This window comes from Medicago sativa, chromosome 2, assembly GCF_051527215.1.
Source record: "Medicago sativa cultivar Bolivia chromosome 2, Bolivia_mono, whole genome shotgun sequence".
NCBI classification, from domain to species: Eukaryota; Viridiplantae; Streptophyta; class Magnoliopsida; order Fabales; family Fabaceae; genus Medicago; species Medicago sativa.
This window is the reverse complement of record NC_140750.1, coordinates 5,788,988-5,804,581: the sequence shown is the minus strand read 5'-3', so window position 1 is coordinate 5,804,581 and position 15,594 is coordinate 5,788,988. Positions and strand designations below refer to the sequence as shown.

Below are 15,594 nucleotides of genomic sequence, written 5' to 3'. Positions count from 1 at the left end.
GCACTGATCAGTAGTACAGTGTTTATTAATGCTACTAATTATGAATGCCGTCGACCTAAAGTAACTGAACTGTCTCACCCAATTCAATTCTAGTATCATTAATTCAATTCACCTCAACTACCGTTAAAACCATAACATTAATATTAATACACCTAATTTCACTCCATACATCCATACAGTTGAAAGGTTATTCATAATTCACGTTTTCAAATTTAACATTTTCCCCCCACAAATTCAAGCAAGTAAGATCTGTTTGACAAACCATATATTTGCGATTATTACGGATGTTTAATAAACTCATTTGACTAAAACAACCCGTTTGATGATCATACCTTTCTCGAGAGTTTATAGCTTGTTTTTACAAGCTTAAAACATTTTTTGATAAGTTAATTCAAATAACTTATAACTAATCATTTTTTATCTCAATTTTACCCTTATTTAAAAAAATTAAATATTAATCTATTTCATATTTATAAGTTACTTCAACTGTTAATTTTATTAAACACCACAAATCTAATCAAGCTATAAACTAACTTATAAAAATTCGTTATAATTTACCAATTAGAACCTAAAGCGAAACAAGGCATAGATATGTATAAACAAATAAAATATTTCATACAATTCGAACAAAATATTATTGAAACAAAAATAGTTCAATTCGAAGGTAAAATAATTATTGATCTAACTCAGCGAAAGATTATTGAATTGTCTTCCATAAAATAAAAGACTAATACAAATCAATCCATTTCATTAGCAACAATGGCAATAAAATAATCTAACAGAAAATCCAAAATGAACAAAAATAATAAAAATTACAACAAAAAAAAAGGTTCAAGATGCAGAATATTTTGAAGAAGATGAAGGACCTGAAGCCCTAGGAGAAGTAGTAGGAAAAAGAGGAAGCAAACGAGGTTCAGAGTCTCTAGGAGTTGAAGCTCTGGGAGAAGGATGCAGAAAGAAACCCTTTTCTCTTATAGCTTTATCTTCAGCTAAAGAATCCAAAGAAGAACCATTTCTAGCAGCAGAAGAAGAACCGGATCGGTTAAATGGGTCGGGTATGAGTGGTGTAACCGGGCTAAGAGCAAGAGAAGGAAAATCTAGGATACTAGGTGACAAGATCTCTTGTTTGTTACGAGGTGAGAAACTTGAGTTGGAGAAAATGGGTGGTAATAAAGGGTTAATGTTAAGGTTTTTGTGAAATGAGTTTCTTCTTTCATAGAGTTTGAAACCTTGTTGTTTTTTTGGTGGAATGTTATGGTTATGGTTTGGTTTTGTTGAACTTGAAGCTTGTTTTGCTGTCTCCGAGGAACCAGTTAACATTTGAACAACTTGTTTGAACGAGGTTGTGTCAGCTTGAACAAATGTTGTTGGATATGGGTTACCTGGTTCGGATCTTGTTATGGGTCTTGGTGATTGAATTTGGTTATGGCTATGGTTGTGTCCATTACTTGTTATGGGTCTTGGTGAAGGAATTTGGTTATGGCTATGGTTGTGTCCATTGCTTTGAGTTTGAGTTTGAGTTTTTGGTGAAGGTAGTGAAGTAAGAGATGATTTTTGTTCCTCTTGGTATCTCATTGATGATGTGGAATCCATGGAGGAAGAAGAGAGGAAAATGGCTAAGGAGTGTTGAATTGAATAATAAATAGATTAGAGTAGAGTAGTAGAATAGAATAATGAGATGAGACTTTGGTTACTTGGTTTTGTTTTCTTTTTGACATAATCACATATTTATGAAAAAGTAATTGGTCTAAAATTAGTATTATTTTTAATTTTTGTTGTATTATTGATTCTCTTTTTTTTCAATTTAGCATCTAATTAAAATTATTTGTATTGTAGTCAAGATAATATTTTCTACCTTATATTTATATGAATATCGTCATGTCGTATCTTATGATACGTGCATAATGAAATAACGAAGTAATTATTATTTGTCTTTATTTTAAAAGTGTGGTCAAACTTTTAAGATGAAAATAGTCAATCGTTTAACTTTGTTATTAGATGTTGTTTGTAAGAAATATTTTCCTACTTATGTATAAATTGTTTGTTGTTTTATATGCTGACGTAAGATCAAATCAATGATACTCTTTATTACTTCACTCCAGTCAGAAAATCATAATTATAAACATAAGAAATAATTTTAAATTGGAATTTTTTTTAATTTTTATTGTAATAGTAATTTTCTTTTTTCAATTTCGTACTCTAAATACGTAAATTACCGTAAAGATAATATTTTCTACCTTGTCTTTATATGATTATTACCATTACATTTCGCGTCAAACTTTCAACTTAATATTTAGCGGAAATCACAGAATTATGGTGAAAATAGTCAATCATCGTAACTTCGTTATTATTTGGAACATATTTGCTAGAAAAGCAATTTCGTATTTGTATATAAACAATCCATGTTGATCCTTTTGAAATAGTTTATCAATTAAAATGAATTATTTGAAAATTTTGAAATTTAAAAGACTAACACTGTCAAACTAAAAAGACCAAAATAGTATTTGTCCTAAATATAAATGTTAACCTATAAATTACTGTTTGATTCGTCTTCATAAATATTTTTAAAATACAAAATTTTATAATTTAAATAAATGATCAGAGATGTTAACTATCAGAGTTGTGGATTGGTTGTGATATGTATCTAGTCTAGACAGAGAGGGAGCAATTTTTTTCAACAAATGAGTTGACAAATCAATTGACTCCCGTGAGTCTGCGTGTACTTCTGCCATGCACACTTCTCTCTAAACTAAATTTGCAAGTGTACCCTTGTACATTTGACTGTGATCAACCATTTTTTTTTTTTTTTTGCAAGTGTACACTTATACATTTGTTTGTGATCAAGCATTTTTTTTTTGTTGAGAAAAACACATATTGGATATAGTTTTAATATAATAAATAAATATGCACTTTTTCGAAAAAATTATATATATAAATGATAACATTTGTTGAATATGTCGAACAAAATTAGACGAATTTCTAATTTGTGTTCGCTACGTGTATTGTACTAAAAATATAAGTGAAAATTGATTCATTTTTTTTTGACAAAATAAAAGATATTCATTCATTCAAATTGAAAGAGTACATCGATATAATGTAAATTCGCTAAAAACAAAAAGGATGAATCGGTGAACAGGCTCACTGCATCCATGTTAATAACATAAAACGGCAAAATACAAATGCCTACACATATGACTATATTTAAATCTCCGGAATAACAATGTTTCCGGATCTGCAACGTGGATGACGCCAAAGTCATTGATTGGATCTGCACTAGATCGAAGCTGATTTGACAATCTGAAGCGATCAAATACCTGAGAGAAACAGGAAAAACAAACAACGTCGCACAAAGACGACGAACAACCAATGTCGCACAAAGACGACGAAATCACAAAATAAAACGAAATAGATATGAAAATCACTTATTTCAATAAAAGGAAAATAGAAAAACGAGTTAGATGGGTGATTTTGGGTCAAAAATTGACCCTAAATCACCCCTCTTTGATGGATGATGGAGAAGAAACTAGAGTTTTTATGACAGCAGGAAAAAGAGAGAGATAGTGGTTGAAAATTGATTCATTTTAGTTTCTTTAATCTATGTTTTGGTTTGTGATGTATCTTTTTTTTTTCAAAAAAAAATTATTGGTATAAAGTATACATCAAATTTGTCAATATGAAAATCTAAAATTTCAGCTTTAATGAGATATTTTTATCTCAATCACACTTTTTTCATACACAATGCTCGAATCTAACACTACCTAATAAATTCAAATTCAATTCCTTTTGAATCATTTTATGTTAAGAAACAAACTCATATCTACCGGTAATAGTGATGAGCATAGACAGACAAGGAACACTAATTACATCACAAATCAAAATATTTGCTTTTATCCTAAACGAATTGTAATGTTAAGAAATAAAATATATGATATGATTAATTAGTTAACACAATCAAGTTTTTTTTACAGGAAAGGTTTTTAGCATTAAACAAAATCCACTTTTTTTACTCAACAGTTAATACCGAAAATTGAGTCAAAAGAAAAAAGTTAACCATGAAGATTATTCCTTTTGTCAAAAGAAAAAAAAACTATGAAAATCATTCCTAACAAAGTATCATTCTAGAATGGAGATTAATTGGTAATTTTTTCAGCAAGGACAGTTGTGTTTTTTAAAAGTCAAAAGTGAATTAAAAAGAAAAAAAAGAATATAACAGATGATTATAAAATCATATATACAATCGATTGTGGTTTATTGACAATGTAAAATCTTCTACAATTGTAGTGTATAGAATTGTTAAACTCTAATCAATTTATTATTTCTGAAAAAAATTATATTTCTTATATTGGTCTTGCCGATACATTAATTATATTTCAAAAAAAATATTAGAAAACGGCAAATCGTATCTTAAGGTATAAAAATATGTTATCGGTTGTTTCAGTTGGTTGTTTGCAAATCATTCCTTGTTAAAAAAGTGATATTTACATCTAATTTTTAAACCAATACCCTCTCACATCCCTTCTAAATCACATCACAATTGAAAGGGGGCTAAAAAATTTTATTCCATTTGATTTTAGTGGAAGATTTTAAGCTAGATACTATTTTGATCTCAAATGTAAGAAAAAAAAATCAAATAAAGTTAATGTACCTATTTAAAAATTTAAATCAAATACATCTACTTTTTTTAACTTTATTTTATATATATTTGAGACCGGATGAAATAGTTATCATACTCTCCTTTTTAGTTTTTTGAATGACAAATGAATATATATATATATTTTTTGACCAAGACAAATGAACATATTAGAAAACCATGAGTCACAAACTTTTAGTCTAGTCCTTCAAAGTTCTCTTGTTAATTTTTATTTTTATATATATATATATATATATATATATATATATATATATATATATATATATATATATATATATATCTCGGAGTGCTACAAATGATATATTATATGCTAATTTTGAGGTAACAATATAATTGGGATACCGTTATTATCATGTGATACAAATAAATAGGCTTTTTCTTCGCTTTTCAATTTGAACACATCAATCAATTTCGTTCTTAAATTATTCGAAATTGTTAAAACGTCCTTGAGTTTTATAAACGTTGGTCAATTTTGTCCCTCCATCAAGTTTCATTATTAATGGTGATGACTTGTGTCGTTAAGTGCTCACATGTATTGCCAACTCAGATGTCGTGTATTTAGGGATGAAATTGATCAAAAAATTTGAAGATTTTTTTGGACTTTTTTTTAAATGAAAGTTGTTATAAATTGTTACACTATCAAATCGATTGCTGAATTATTCATTAAAAATCAAGATAGCCTTTAAGTTATGTCACTCCATATCAAATCGATCCATAAATTATTTATCATAACTATCAAACTGATCCCTGATACAGTCAAATAAATTCTAAAAATTAAAAGAATTTTTTTAACAGTTGTTTGTGACCTTTTGCATGTTTGAAACAAAGTTGCATCCATGTTTAAGGTAGCCTCGAAAGTCTTCATACAAAAATGTTGAAAACTGCTTCAAATTCTCTTTGTTTTCTACATGCACAAGCATATGTTATTATAATTGTAATTTTGCATATTAAAAATTTTCTCTGTGCTACCAAATCACTAACCACCCCTCAACCATCAACACTAGAACTTATTTAGGAATTTCCTATGCAAAGATTCACTTGTTCTTTAACAGTGTGCATGTTTTATTTTATTTTATTCTAGGTTGATGTTGCTACTAAAACTCTTATGTATATTGTTTGGGAGTTACTTTTCCCACCCTACGGTCTTCTTCCGCACCTTGTAAATTTTTCAAAAATACCCTTGTGCAGTTCGGATTTCATAATCCGAATTCATGTTTCACAATTCGGATTCTAAAATCCGGACAATTCTTATGTATAATCAGCCCTTAGACTCTCTTACATTTCAGATGTTGATGTTGCTACTAAAACTTTTATGTATATTGTTTGGGAGTTACTTTGTCTACCCTATGGCCTTCTCCGGCACCCTGTATATTTTTCAAAAATACCCTTGTGAAGTTCTGATTTCATAATCCGAATTCATGTTTCACAATTCGGATTCTAAAATCCGAACAATTTTTATGTATAATCAGCCAACAGACTCTCTTACATTTCAGCAGTTTTGAGTTTTGCTTTTAAAAACAACAAAAAAAACTAAGTAAAAAAATGCTAAAAATCTGTCAAATAAAATCATAAAAATATAAAAATACCACAAAAAAATTCTAAAAATCAAATAAAACTAATGAAAATTTTTTCGGATTTTTCTGAGAATATGAAAAATAAAAATAAAATAAAATTGGGTCTAAAGGATGGAATTTTGGATTTTGAGGGGCGGAATCCCGTAAGAAGTCACTTCTAGGGGAGTCATGGTCCTTGAATTTTTTTTTTGATTTTCTGAGGAAGTTTCGGAGCAATCCGATCAAGTACCCCGAAAACCCGTTTTTTGACTAAGAACATGCATCAATGACCCAAAACAGAAGGATGAGAGTTAGAAAGATTAATATTGTCCCTAAAATGACTACCCATGTTTAGAATTTGTACTGATACAGTTCGGATTATATTTCCCTTGAAAAAAGGTGTTTAGGGAGTGTTCAGATTATGTAATCCGAAAAAATCATGTAACGCGTCCTATTTTTTGAAGTTTCCGGATTACAAAATCCAGAAAAATCCGTAACAAATTTTTTCACCAACAAAGGAAAACACCAGTTCGGATTATGAAATCCGAAAACTTCAAGAACATTTTGGTCAAAAACGCAGGGCGCGCGAGAATGACATAGGGTGGAAAAAGTAATAGTCATATCGTTTTAAGATGGAAGGTCATATCCTGGACAAGTTATGGAGGCATGGTGCGTAGTTAGTTTTTCATGAATGTTGTTGTTTTATATACATCCATTTAGCAGACTTTTAATTAAGTATTAACATTGATTTAACGTAGGACGAAAAAACTTATTTACTCCATGTGATACATTTCTACTCCAATTTTAAATTATTATACCAAAACAAAGAAGTAAATTATTATACCAAAACAAATTGCCAAATTGGATGAATAATTTGAGTCCCACGTGGTAATAAACAAGCCATTGGTGATATTCATAATTTTGGACAAGCATTGGTGGGGATATGGCAATAGAAGTGGGGTTAATGTGGGTGACTCACAAAGTAGAAAAAGTGTCAAAAAGAGCAAAAGAAACACATCATCAATTTGACTTTGATTATTTACTCATCCTTGCCTTGTTTAGGAGGACTAATTTATCTTCCACATTTACGTACAATACTGGACTAATGACAATAACTATATCACATTAAATTTATTCAAAAAAAAAAAAAACTATATCACATTAGAGGAAATGTCTAACTATGTTAGATTTTATGCATCCTATTCCTTAATTTGAAACCTCGTCTAATCCATTCTTGTTCTTATAATAAACACAATACACTTTTAAGTTTTCACCATGCTTACATATAGTATTTCAACGTTTTGCACCTGACACGTCACAATAGTACTGATATAATATCATCATGACATTGCTATGATACATACAGGCAAGCATTGTAGTCTTGTATAATTTTGTTAGGAAAATGCCAATAATAGATTGTTAGAGTCAGTCTCACTAAATATTGCAGTCATGTATATTTCTTTTGAAAAGGGTAAATTATGCTATGTTAATTTATGAATATTTGCAAATGTCAACTTTTCCTAAACTTTTCATATTTTGTAGTACAGGATAGGATGCTCGATAGCCATCATGATTATTTTTTGTTTGTTTTAATAAATGATTATTTTTTTTATTATAGTTGAAATGTCAATGACTTATTATTTTATAGGTCTTTCATAGTTCATATATTTGTAATTTGAAAGATTTGCGTCCTATAAAAACATAATTCATAGTACATTTGTAAAGATAGTCCTAGAAGAGAACAATAAACAATATCTCTATAAAAAATAAAAGAATAATAAAAATTGTTAAGACTAGTTGAAACTTCGAATGGACATGACGAGTCAATTAAATATCAAAAATATCATTATTTGAAATAGGTTTTTTGGTCGTGGTTAATATGGTTACTTCAGACTCGTCTCAAAATGCTTTCATCCAACCTCTTCTTCAAGAGTTGAGATATTTTCTCCGACGCATTGGATGGAGAATTTTTGTAGCTAGACTGAATTTTGAGAAAATTGAGTCATTAACTTTTTTAAGAGTTGAACATTTTTCTCCACTATCTTTGATGGTTAATATGTGACACTATTTTCTCTTATAAATATGACTAGAGGAAGTAATCAACGTTAACAATTTTAACAATTTTAAAATGTATATCATCCACTTAGAAGAAACTGGAAATATTTTTACTCATTGGGAAACTAAGAATAAAATAAGTTTAAACACCTTTTCTTTTCTACAAGTCAAACTTAGTGTTGCCCACATTGACATGTATACATAGTTAATTCCAATTCCAGGATCCTAAGCAACGGAAAAAGTGAAAGAAAGAGTGAATCAAATACCCCATTCTTCATAAACCTAAAAAGGGTACATATGCTGTAAAATGGTCGGGGGGAAAGAAGGGACCACAATCTGCAAGCAACATTTAATTAGCATTGGCATCTCATAGAAAGAGACTCGATTATATTGGACCATACACACAAGAAGCAGCCACACAACACTTTTCCAACGTTTTTATTTTAATTTTAAGGGTTAATATGTTTTTACCCTTTGTAATTTGGGTGAATTCCGGTTTACCCTATAAAAATTTTTTTAGATTACAACACTGTAATATAAAGATTCTCCCAGAGCCGACTCATAGCCCGTCGAGGTTGGGCTATGGCACCGGGCCTCCAATTTTTTGGGACCCTATATATATATATATATATATATATATATATATATATATATATATATATATATATATATATATATATATATAAGACGCTAAATAATACTCCCTCCATTCCTTTTCTTTTGATGTTTTAGCTCTTGACACTAGTTTTAAGGAGTAATTAAAGTATATAAATATTTGTGTGTGTTTTACTTACATGTCCTTATTTATCATTAAATTCACATGTGATAAACCAAAAGTCACAACTACTTTAATAGTTTATTGTGTTTTCCAACAAGGGTAAACTAGAGAAAACAATAATAAATTCACTAAAACATCAAAAGTTTTGGAATACAGTTGAAGTTCTAAAACATAAAAAAAAAAAAAAAAAAGGAATGTAGGGAGTAGTTATATATCTATTAAAAGCGAATAATGTCAATCTATTCAGCTTGCTTCAATGTCGCGACTAGTTTTGGTAGAGTTAGAGGTCATGTGTTCTCCCACCAAAGTGTATTTCTTAATAATTTTTTTTGAAATGACTTGTTTATTTTTTTTTGGGCCCATAATTTAATTTTTTTTGCATCCCTTATAAAACCAAAACTGGGCCTATGAATTTGTTAAGATGGCCCAGGTTTCTCCACAAAACATCCCTGGTCCCATCCAGACGCTGATGTGGCACGCCACTGTGTAATTATTTTAATTTTTTTAAAACCTGACATGTGTGTAATGGTTCAAAAAATTAATTTAATTTATGATTTAAAATTATTTTAAAAAAAGATAAAAAATAAATAATCGGATAATTAATTTTCAAAAATTAAAAAAATAAGAAAAAATTCAATTTAAAAAAAAGGGTATTATCCCTAAAAAAAAGCGTAAAAAATCGATTTTTAAAAAATTAAAAAAATCAGAAAAAAAACATTCAGATTTTTTCCCAAAAAATTATAAAAACTAGCGGAAAGACAGGTACCTCCGCTTTTTTTATTGTGCTAATGTTTAAAAATTATGATTGGTGATTTTTTTATGAAATTTTGATTTTGATTAAAATTAAAAATATAAATGTTTGTTTCTTTTAAGTTATAACAAACCAAATAACCATGATTATCCATTTCAATGACACCAACAATATAACCAAAAAAAATAATCAAAATTCTTTGATTTTAATGACACCAACAACAATCTTTATTATAGGAAAAATTGTTTAAGGGTATAATTGAAATAATGAAAAAGTAAGTATAAATATATTCATCTAATTTTTGTGAAAATGACAATGGCACGCTGTAATTATGTTAAACTTACGTAAATCTAAACATGCAGACAATCATTTTAAAAAGAAACAGTGACCCCAACAAAATCTCATCATTAGTATGTTTGGAATGACATCAATTAACCCAAAATCACGTTGAGAATCACAGTTAGGCAAAAGCTCATTGTATTAGCGTTAGAATTTGCACGGTGAGAGTTCCTTGAGAAGTGGTATTGGGTTTCCAAACGTGTTTCCAAACACACGCATTATATTCTAGGAATTGATGCGATTAAATAAGTACAAGTTCAGATTTTTCAAAGCATATCGGGTAGGCTGTTTTATCGGGTTGGTTAACCAAACCTTCCCTTGCCTCAAAGGGACACTAAGTTACTTTCATATTATCAATGTTACAATTGAAAATTCGTAATTAATGCATTCCAAAAAAATACATTATTTTATTCTGGCAGTAAACTGTGAATAATTCTTGTTGAAATTGAAAATCTCTCGTGTTTTATTGAGGAAGAGATCAGACAAATTATTTTGATATACAAATCAAAATGAAGTAACAATCACTTGATCAGAAACAGTAACAATAGTAGCCCTTTTTTTCTATTAGGTGAGATTGGATATTATAGGAAATACTTTGGTGCCATTAATGACACCATACCATTAGATCTGGGCCACACATTGCCCAAGTGTGTGTGTGTTATGTGTGTGTGTGGGTGCCATTAATGACCAGGATTTAATGGCACGGTGCCATTAATGGCACCCAAGTGCTGCTCGGATATTATAGACCAAACAACGCTGTTGTGATGGACAGTCAACTTTTCTTGGTGTGTTTCAAATTTTAATCTAAGACCAAGTTCAATGGTGTGAAATTGCTATGTTGAAAGCAACATTAAACATGTGAAATGCTCCAATGGTGGTGTTGAATGATGATGTGGATGAAAGAGAGGTTGAATGGTTTCAACATTGTTTAATCTGACCACGCAGGGACACGTGGCAAGCCGAGAATGGCCAGAAACGGCGCGTGCAGCACACGCGCGGACAGCAGCGCGTGAAGCTGCAGGAGGTGGAGAGAGAAACGAATTTTTGGATAAGTAGGGACACGTGTTAAAATCTGATTGGCTGTCCGGATTCTTATCATTTTAATAATTGGACCTCAATTATTTCGTTGTAAATTGATTTTTTTTTAAAAAATACCAAAATTCATGATTTTTTTTCCTCTATAAATAGAGACTTGGTTCATTTGATTTGGACACAGAAAAAAAACCAAGTTTTTTCACTATCTTACTCTTATTATTATCTTTCTATTAGCAAACTAAGTGAAGTTTTAATCTTATTTTTAGTGAAATGGATCCCAATAATAACCATTTCAACACCCAAAATTATTCTAATTACCAATTTAACTACGAAAATCCCAATAATTATCAAAATTCAAATCAATTTTTCAACCACGTCCTCAAAACATACCTAATTTTGGTTTTACACCAAATTTCAATCAGTCATCCTCTGTTCCAAACTTTCATCCATATTATGGATCTATGATGAGATATTCATCTCAAACACCCTCGTTTAATGGTTATATGCCAATGGAGAATGAAAATTTTCCCCGTGTTGGTGCAAAATTTTGTAAACTAAAAAAAACTAAATTATTTTACAAAATTTTCCCATTTCCATTCATCCTCTGTTCCAAACTAAATTATTTTACAAAATTTTGTTTTTCCAAAAAAATTAAAAAATAAATTGTTAATTGTATTATTTTAATTTAATTATAATCGATAATTATAATCGATAATTTTATGTAATTATAAAAACAAAAATTAAATAAGAATAAGAAATAAAAAGTGGTGGGGTAGAGTATTGAATGAAAAACCATTGGAGAGGGTAAAAGTTGAACGAGTATTGAATAAGAGAGAAAAAAAAATGATGTGGAGTGTTGGGAATTGAAAAAGTGAATGTTGAATGGTGTTGAAAAAAGAAAACCATTGGACATGGTCTAATAAGACTAGCACAAATTTTATTCAGAATTTTTTAGCATCAATAGGTGGAATTTGATATATTGCTTCGATCAATGAAATTTTGCATATATAACTTGTGAACTATACGGAAGAAGAGGGTCATCTATCGGTCCAATAATACATTTGTCAAGCAAATGAGAAAGAGAGCAATGGTCAGCGCGGTTTTATATTCAATACTTGACAGAGATACTAAACAGTAGAGCTATTTATACATACACATAGTCGTAAGAGTTGTGAAATCATACTAATAGTGCATAACCAACGTGCAAAGCAATAATTTGGCAATTTAATTATGCACAATATAATATATATGTATACAACGTTTTCAATGTATATTTTCTAAAAAAACAAAAAGTTTTCAATGTATATATCAAATTTCCGATCGAGTTGATGATCGAGTTGAGTCGAACTCAGACAGATTCGATTTCGATTCGACTCGACTTATTTCCAGCCCTTGGCATATGCCAAAGGTGTATAGATCATAAACAGCAGTGTCATAAAAAAAAAAAAAACTAAAACGGCTATGCTTTAAAAACAAATTGTTCTAGAAGTATAAGTGTATAACACAAGATTAATTGGAAAAATCTTGGCCGACAGATAACAGTGAAATGAATATGATTCTGAGCATAGTTTGGTTCCGACCGTTAACTCTCCAATAAATATATAGGACCTGCATTCACTCAAAAGAGTCACGTTATTATCTATTGGTATGTGATATAAGCAGAACAGGTTCCAAATTATGGATTGTGTACATCAAATGACATTCAAATGCATGCACACTTGACCAAGTAAAATATCAAGAAGAAAAACAAGGTCAAGGTCACGCCAAGTGCAACATTACCGTAAAAAGTGTCCAAGCAAAGCAATACACTAGTAATTGCAGATGGATGTAAGATTCCAACCTATACCAATAATTTTGAAGGAAAACACAAATAACTTAAGTTTTGGAATGTGGACTAAAATTTTGAAGAAACGGTTCTGAACTGCAACAAACAATTTCAATTAAATCTTAATGAGTGCAAGGGCCCAAGAGGTGGCCACAACATCAAGGTTTTTGAAGTCTAGACGGCTGGAATTGCAAATGCATCAGCCATATTGGTCTGCAAAATTTCGTCGACATTAAAGATTGAAATGTAAGTGATATAATCACAAACATGCCATAATACAAAATTATAAAGGAAGGCAAATTGTAAGACTACAATGAAAGCAAAAACAAGAGCAACAAAATAGATCAAACCATTATAACAAGGAAAAAATGTACATACAGTATGCAAGAATCAATAAACATTAAGCATCCCATAAACATTTTCACAACACAGACAAAAGTAGTCAAAAGAACACAAATAAAAGCAGTCAAAATGGGTATGACATTAATAAAACCAAATAGAGCGTGACTCGAACTCGAAACACATACCTTTCGAGGTTGAGCGTCAATTGGCTTATTGATCTTCCACGTCATTTGTAGCAGAGCAGCAGCAGCTTCCTCTTCACCATCAGTGCCCTCTGCTGTAGGCTGAAGTTGTTCATCTTCCGGAATTGGCTCCTCCACGTAGTCATTCTCAAATGCATCGACTGGAACCTCATAAATCCTAACCTGCAGAGCATATTTCCCCTCATTCAATTTCATACACAAGTCAACAATAGACTTCACAATCTCCCACATATTAGTAGTGTTCAAATTAATTTGTGCTGCAAAGTTGTTGGGTTTATTTCCAACCACACCCAAGATAACATGATTTAAATGGTCCCGAGGATGAATCCGAGACAAGTAAGTCAACTTCGTCATATCTTCACTTGACAAAACAGCACCCCTTGAGTCTCGAACTTCTGCCGTCAATCAACACCCGAATACTTCTGATCAAATTCATTCAAAGACTTCATAGTAAGAAACGACCTTTGCTTATTCAACTCAACAACACTATGCACCTCACACCTAGCAACAAGATACATATCATTATCAAGGTTCCACCTCCTATATATATACCTATAAGCAACAGAAGCAACCTCTTCAACCTCATTAGCAAAAGGGTTACCCTCAACAAAAGTAACCTTATTCCCATCCCTAATCAACACCTGCTAAGAGAAATTTTGATTATAAGCCGCCTCAACCCTCAACGAATGCGCATAGTTAATATCATCCTTAGCTTCAGGCAAAGGCTCAGTCTCATGAAAAGCCAACAAATTCAACTGTGACCCAACACGCTTAACCACATCATCCTTATGGTCAAAGAAAACGTGTAAATCGAACCAAACATGTCAAAAATGCATTAAACACGTCATAAACCGTCCAAACCTTACTTGTAACACCACAATCCATATTACAAACTATTTCAGATTATATACCAAATATTGACTCGGATTATTATATAATTTGAAACATGCCAAAACTATGTTAAAACTTGTGTTTTGGAGGGTTTGATATATATCAGATTACATAATCTAGAATTATGTTCAAAACACAAAAAAATAGAAAAGTCGTCCATTAAATCGAATTCTACAACAACAACAACATAAATTAAAAATATCATAATTTCAAAAACAAAATACAACAACGTAAAAAAACATAATTAAACACAAAAAAGGTCATGAATCAACCAAACCAAATTCTTCATCTGGTATGCATATCCATGCAAGCTCTGATTTTTTAATAGGTCCTGGGCCGAATCAAACTTTCATGTTATATCATGAAAAGATCTAACCAAGGGAGCGTCTAACTCAATCGATCCCTTTGAACTATACTAACCAGAGAACATGGTTCTCACATCGATCTGAACTCTGAAGCTTCATCTTGGTGAACCAAACACTTCCATCGAAGTCGATCGAGGAATTGCAATACTCAACACCGTCCACCCTTCTTTTATTTATGCGGTTGCGTTGAGACGATTGTTAAGTTGGTCCATCCGATCCTTCAAGTCAGAGTGTGTGACATCAATGTGAATCTTAAACATATTAGGTTTTCCCTTTTGTTGTAACACACAGTTAGCTAATTAGCCTTCATACATATTCGATAAGCGTTCATGGTTTTATGGTGCGGTTTACAAATGAATCAAACACGTCAACTATAGAAGATTTTGTTCATCATAAACCATATAAATTATCAATGCAATATGGATTATCATACAAAAATTATGTATCTGACGGGTTTAAATTATAATATGATATATATTTGACTGGTTCAAATCATATACCCAAAAGTACTTTTGAGTATATTTAAAAGATTTTTTATACTTGAATCTTATTATTTGCTTCTGAAATGCCATCATATATGCTTCTTCATTTTTATTCGTAAATAAAAAACATACAAAAATGACAAAGATTGTCTTCCTTTAAGGGACGTTTTTTAGAATGGGGGTACGTGCAACTTAATTTATCTTAAAGTGAAATTTCAAATGGTACAAAATTCACAACTTTTCATGTGTATGCATTTAATTGAATTGTGAAAAATTCATCTTCACATTTCTAAAATATCGCACGTGGTTTTGAAAGTATACTTC

The 15,594-nt window shown here is 30.5% G+C and overlaps 2 protein-coding genes across 3 annotated transcripts; both read right to left on the bottom strand.

Annotated features, from left to right (window-relative positions):
- Positions 1 to 652: 652 nt before the first annotated feature.
- On the bottom strand, positions 653 to 1,666 carry LOC146943924 (VQ motif-containing protein 4-like). The gene has a single exon (XM_085742260.1). It carries the CDS (start codon positions 1,591 to 1,593, stop codon positions 832 to 834), a length of 762 nt encoding a protein of 253 aa, XP_085598386.1. The 5' UTR covers positions 1,594 to 1,666; the 3' UTR covers positions 653 to 831.
- Positions 1,667 to 12,364: 10,698 nt separating this feature from the next.
- LOC146943923 (eukaryotic translation initiation factor 3 subunit D-like) lies at positions 12,365 to 15,341 on the bottom strand. Of its 2 annotated transcripts, none has more exons than XM_085742258.1 (2): positions 13,515 to 15,341; positions 12,365 to 12,770 (listed from the first exon to the last, which is right to left on the bottom strand). In XM_085742258.1, exons 1-2 carry the CDS (start codon positions 13,884 to 13,886, stop codon positions 12,672 to 12,674), a joined length of 471 nt encoding a protein of 156 aa, XP_085598384.1. In that variant the 5' UTR covers positions 13,887 to 15,341; the 3' UTR covers positions 12,365 to 12,671. The 2 variants fall into 2 exon arrangements, with proteins under 2 accessions (XP_085598384.1, XP_085598385.1); XM_085742259.1 differs by lacking the exon at positions 12,365 to 12,770 and adding an exon at positions 12,778 to 13,200 and having other exon boundaries at positions 13,515 to 15,119.
- Between the last annotated feature and the right edge of the window lie 253 nt (positions 15,342 to 15,594).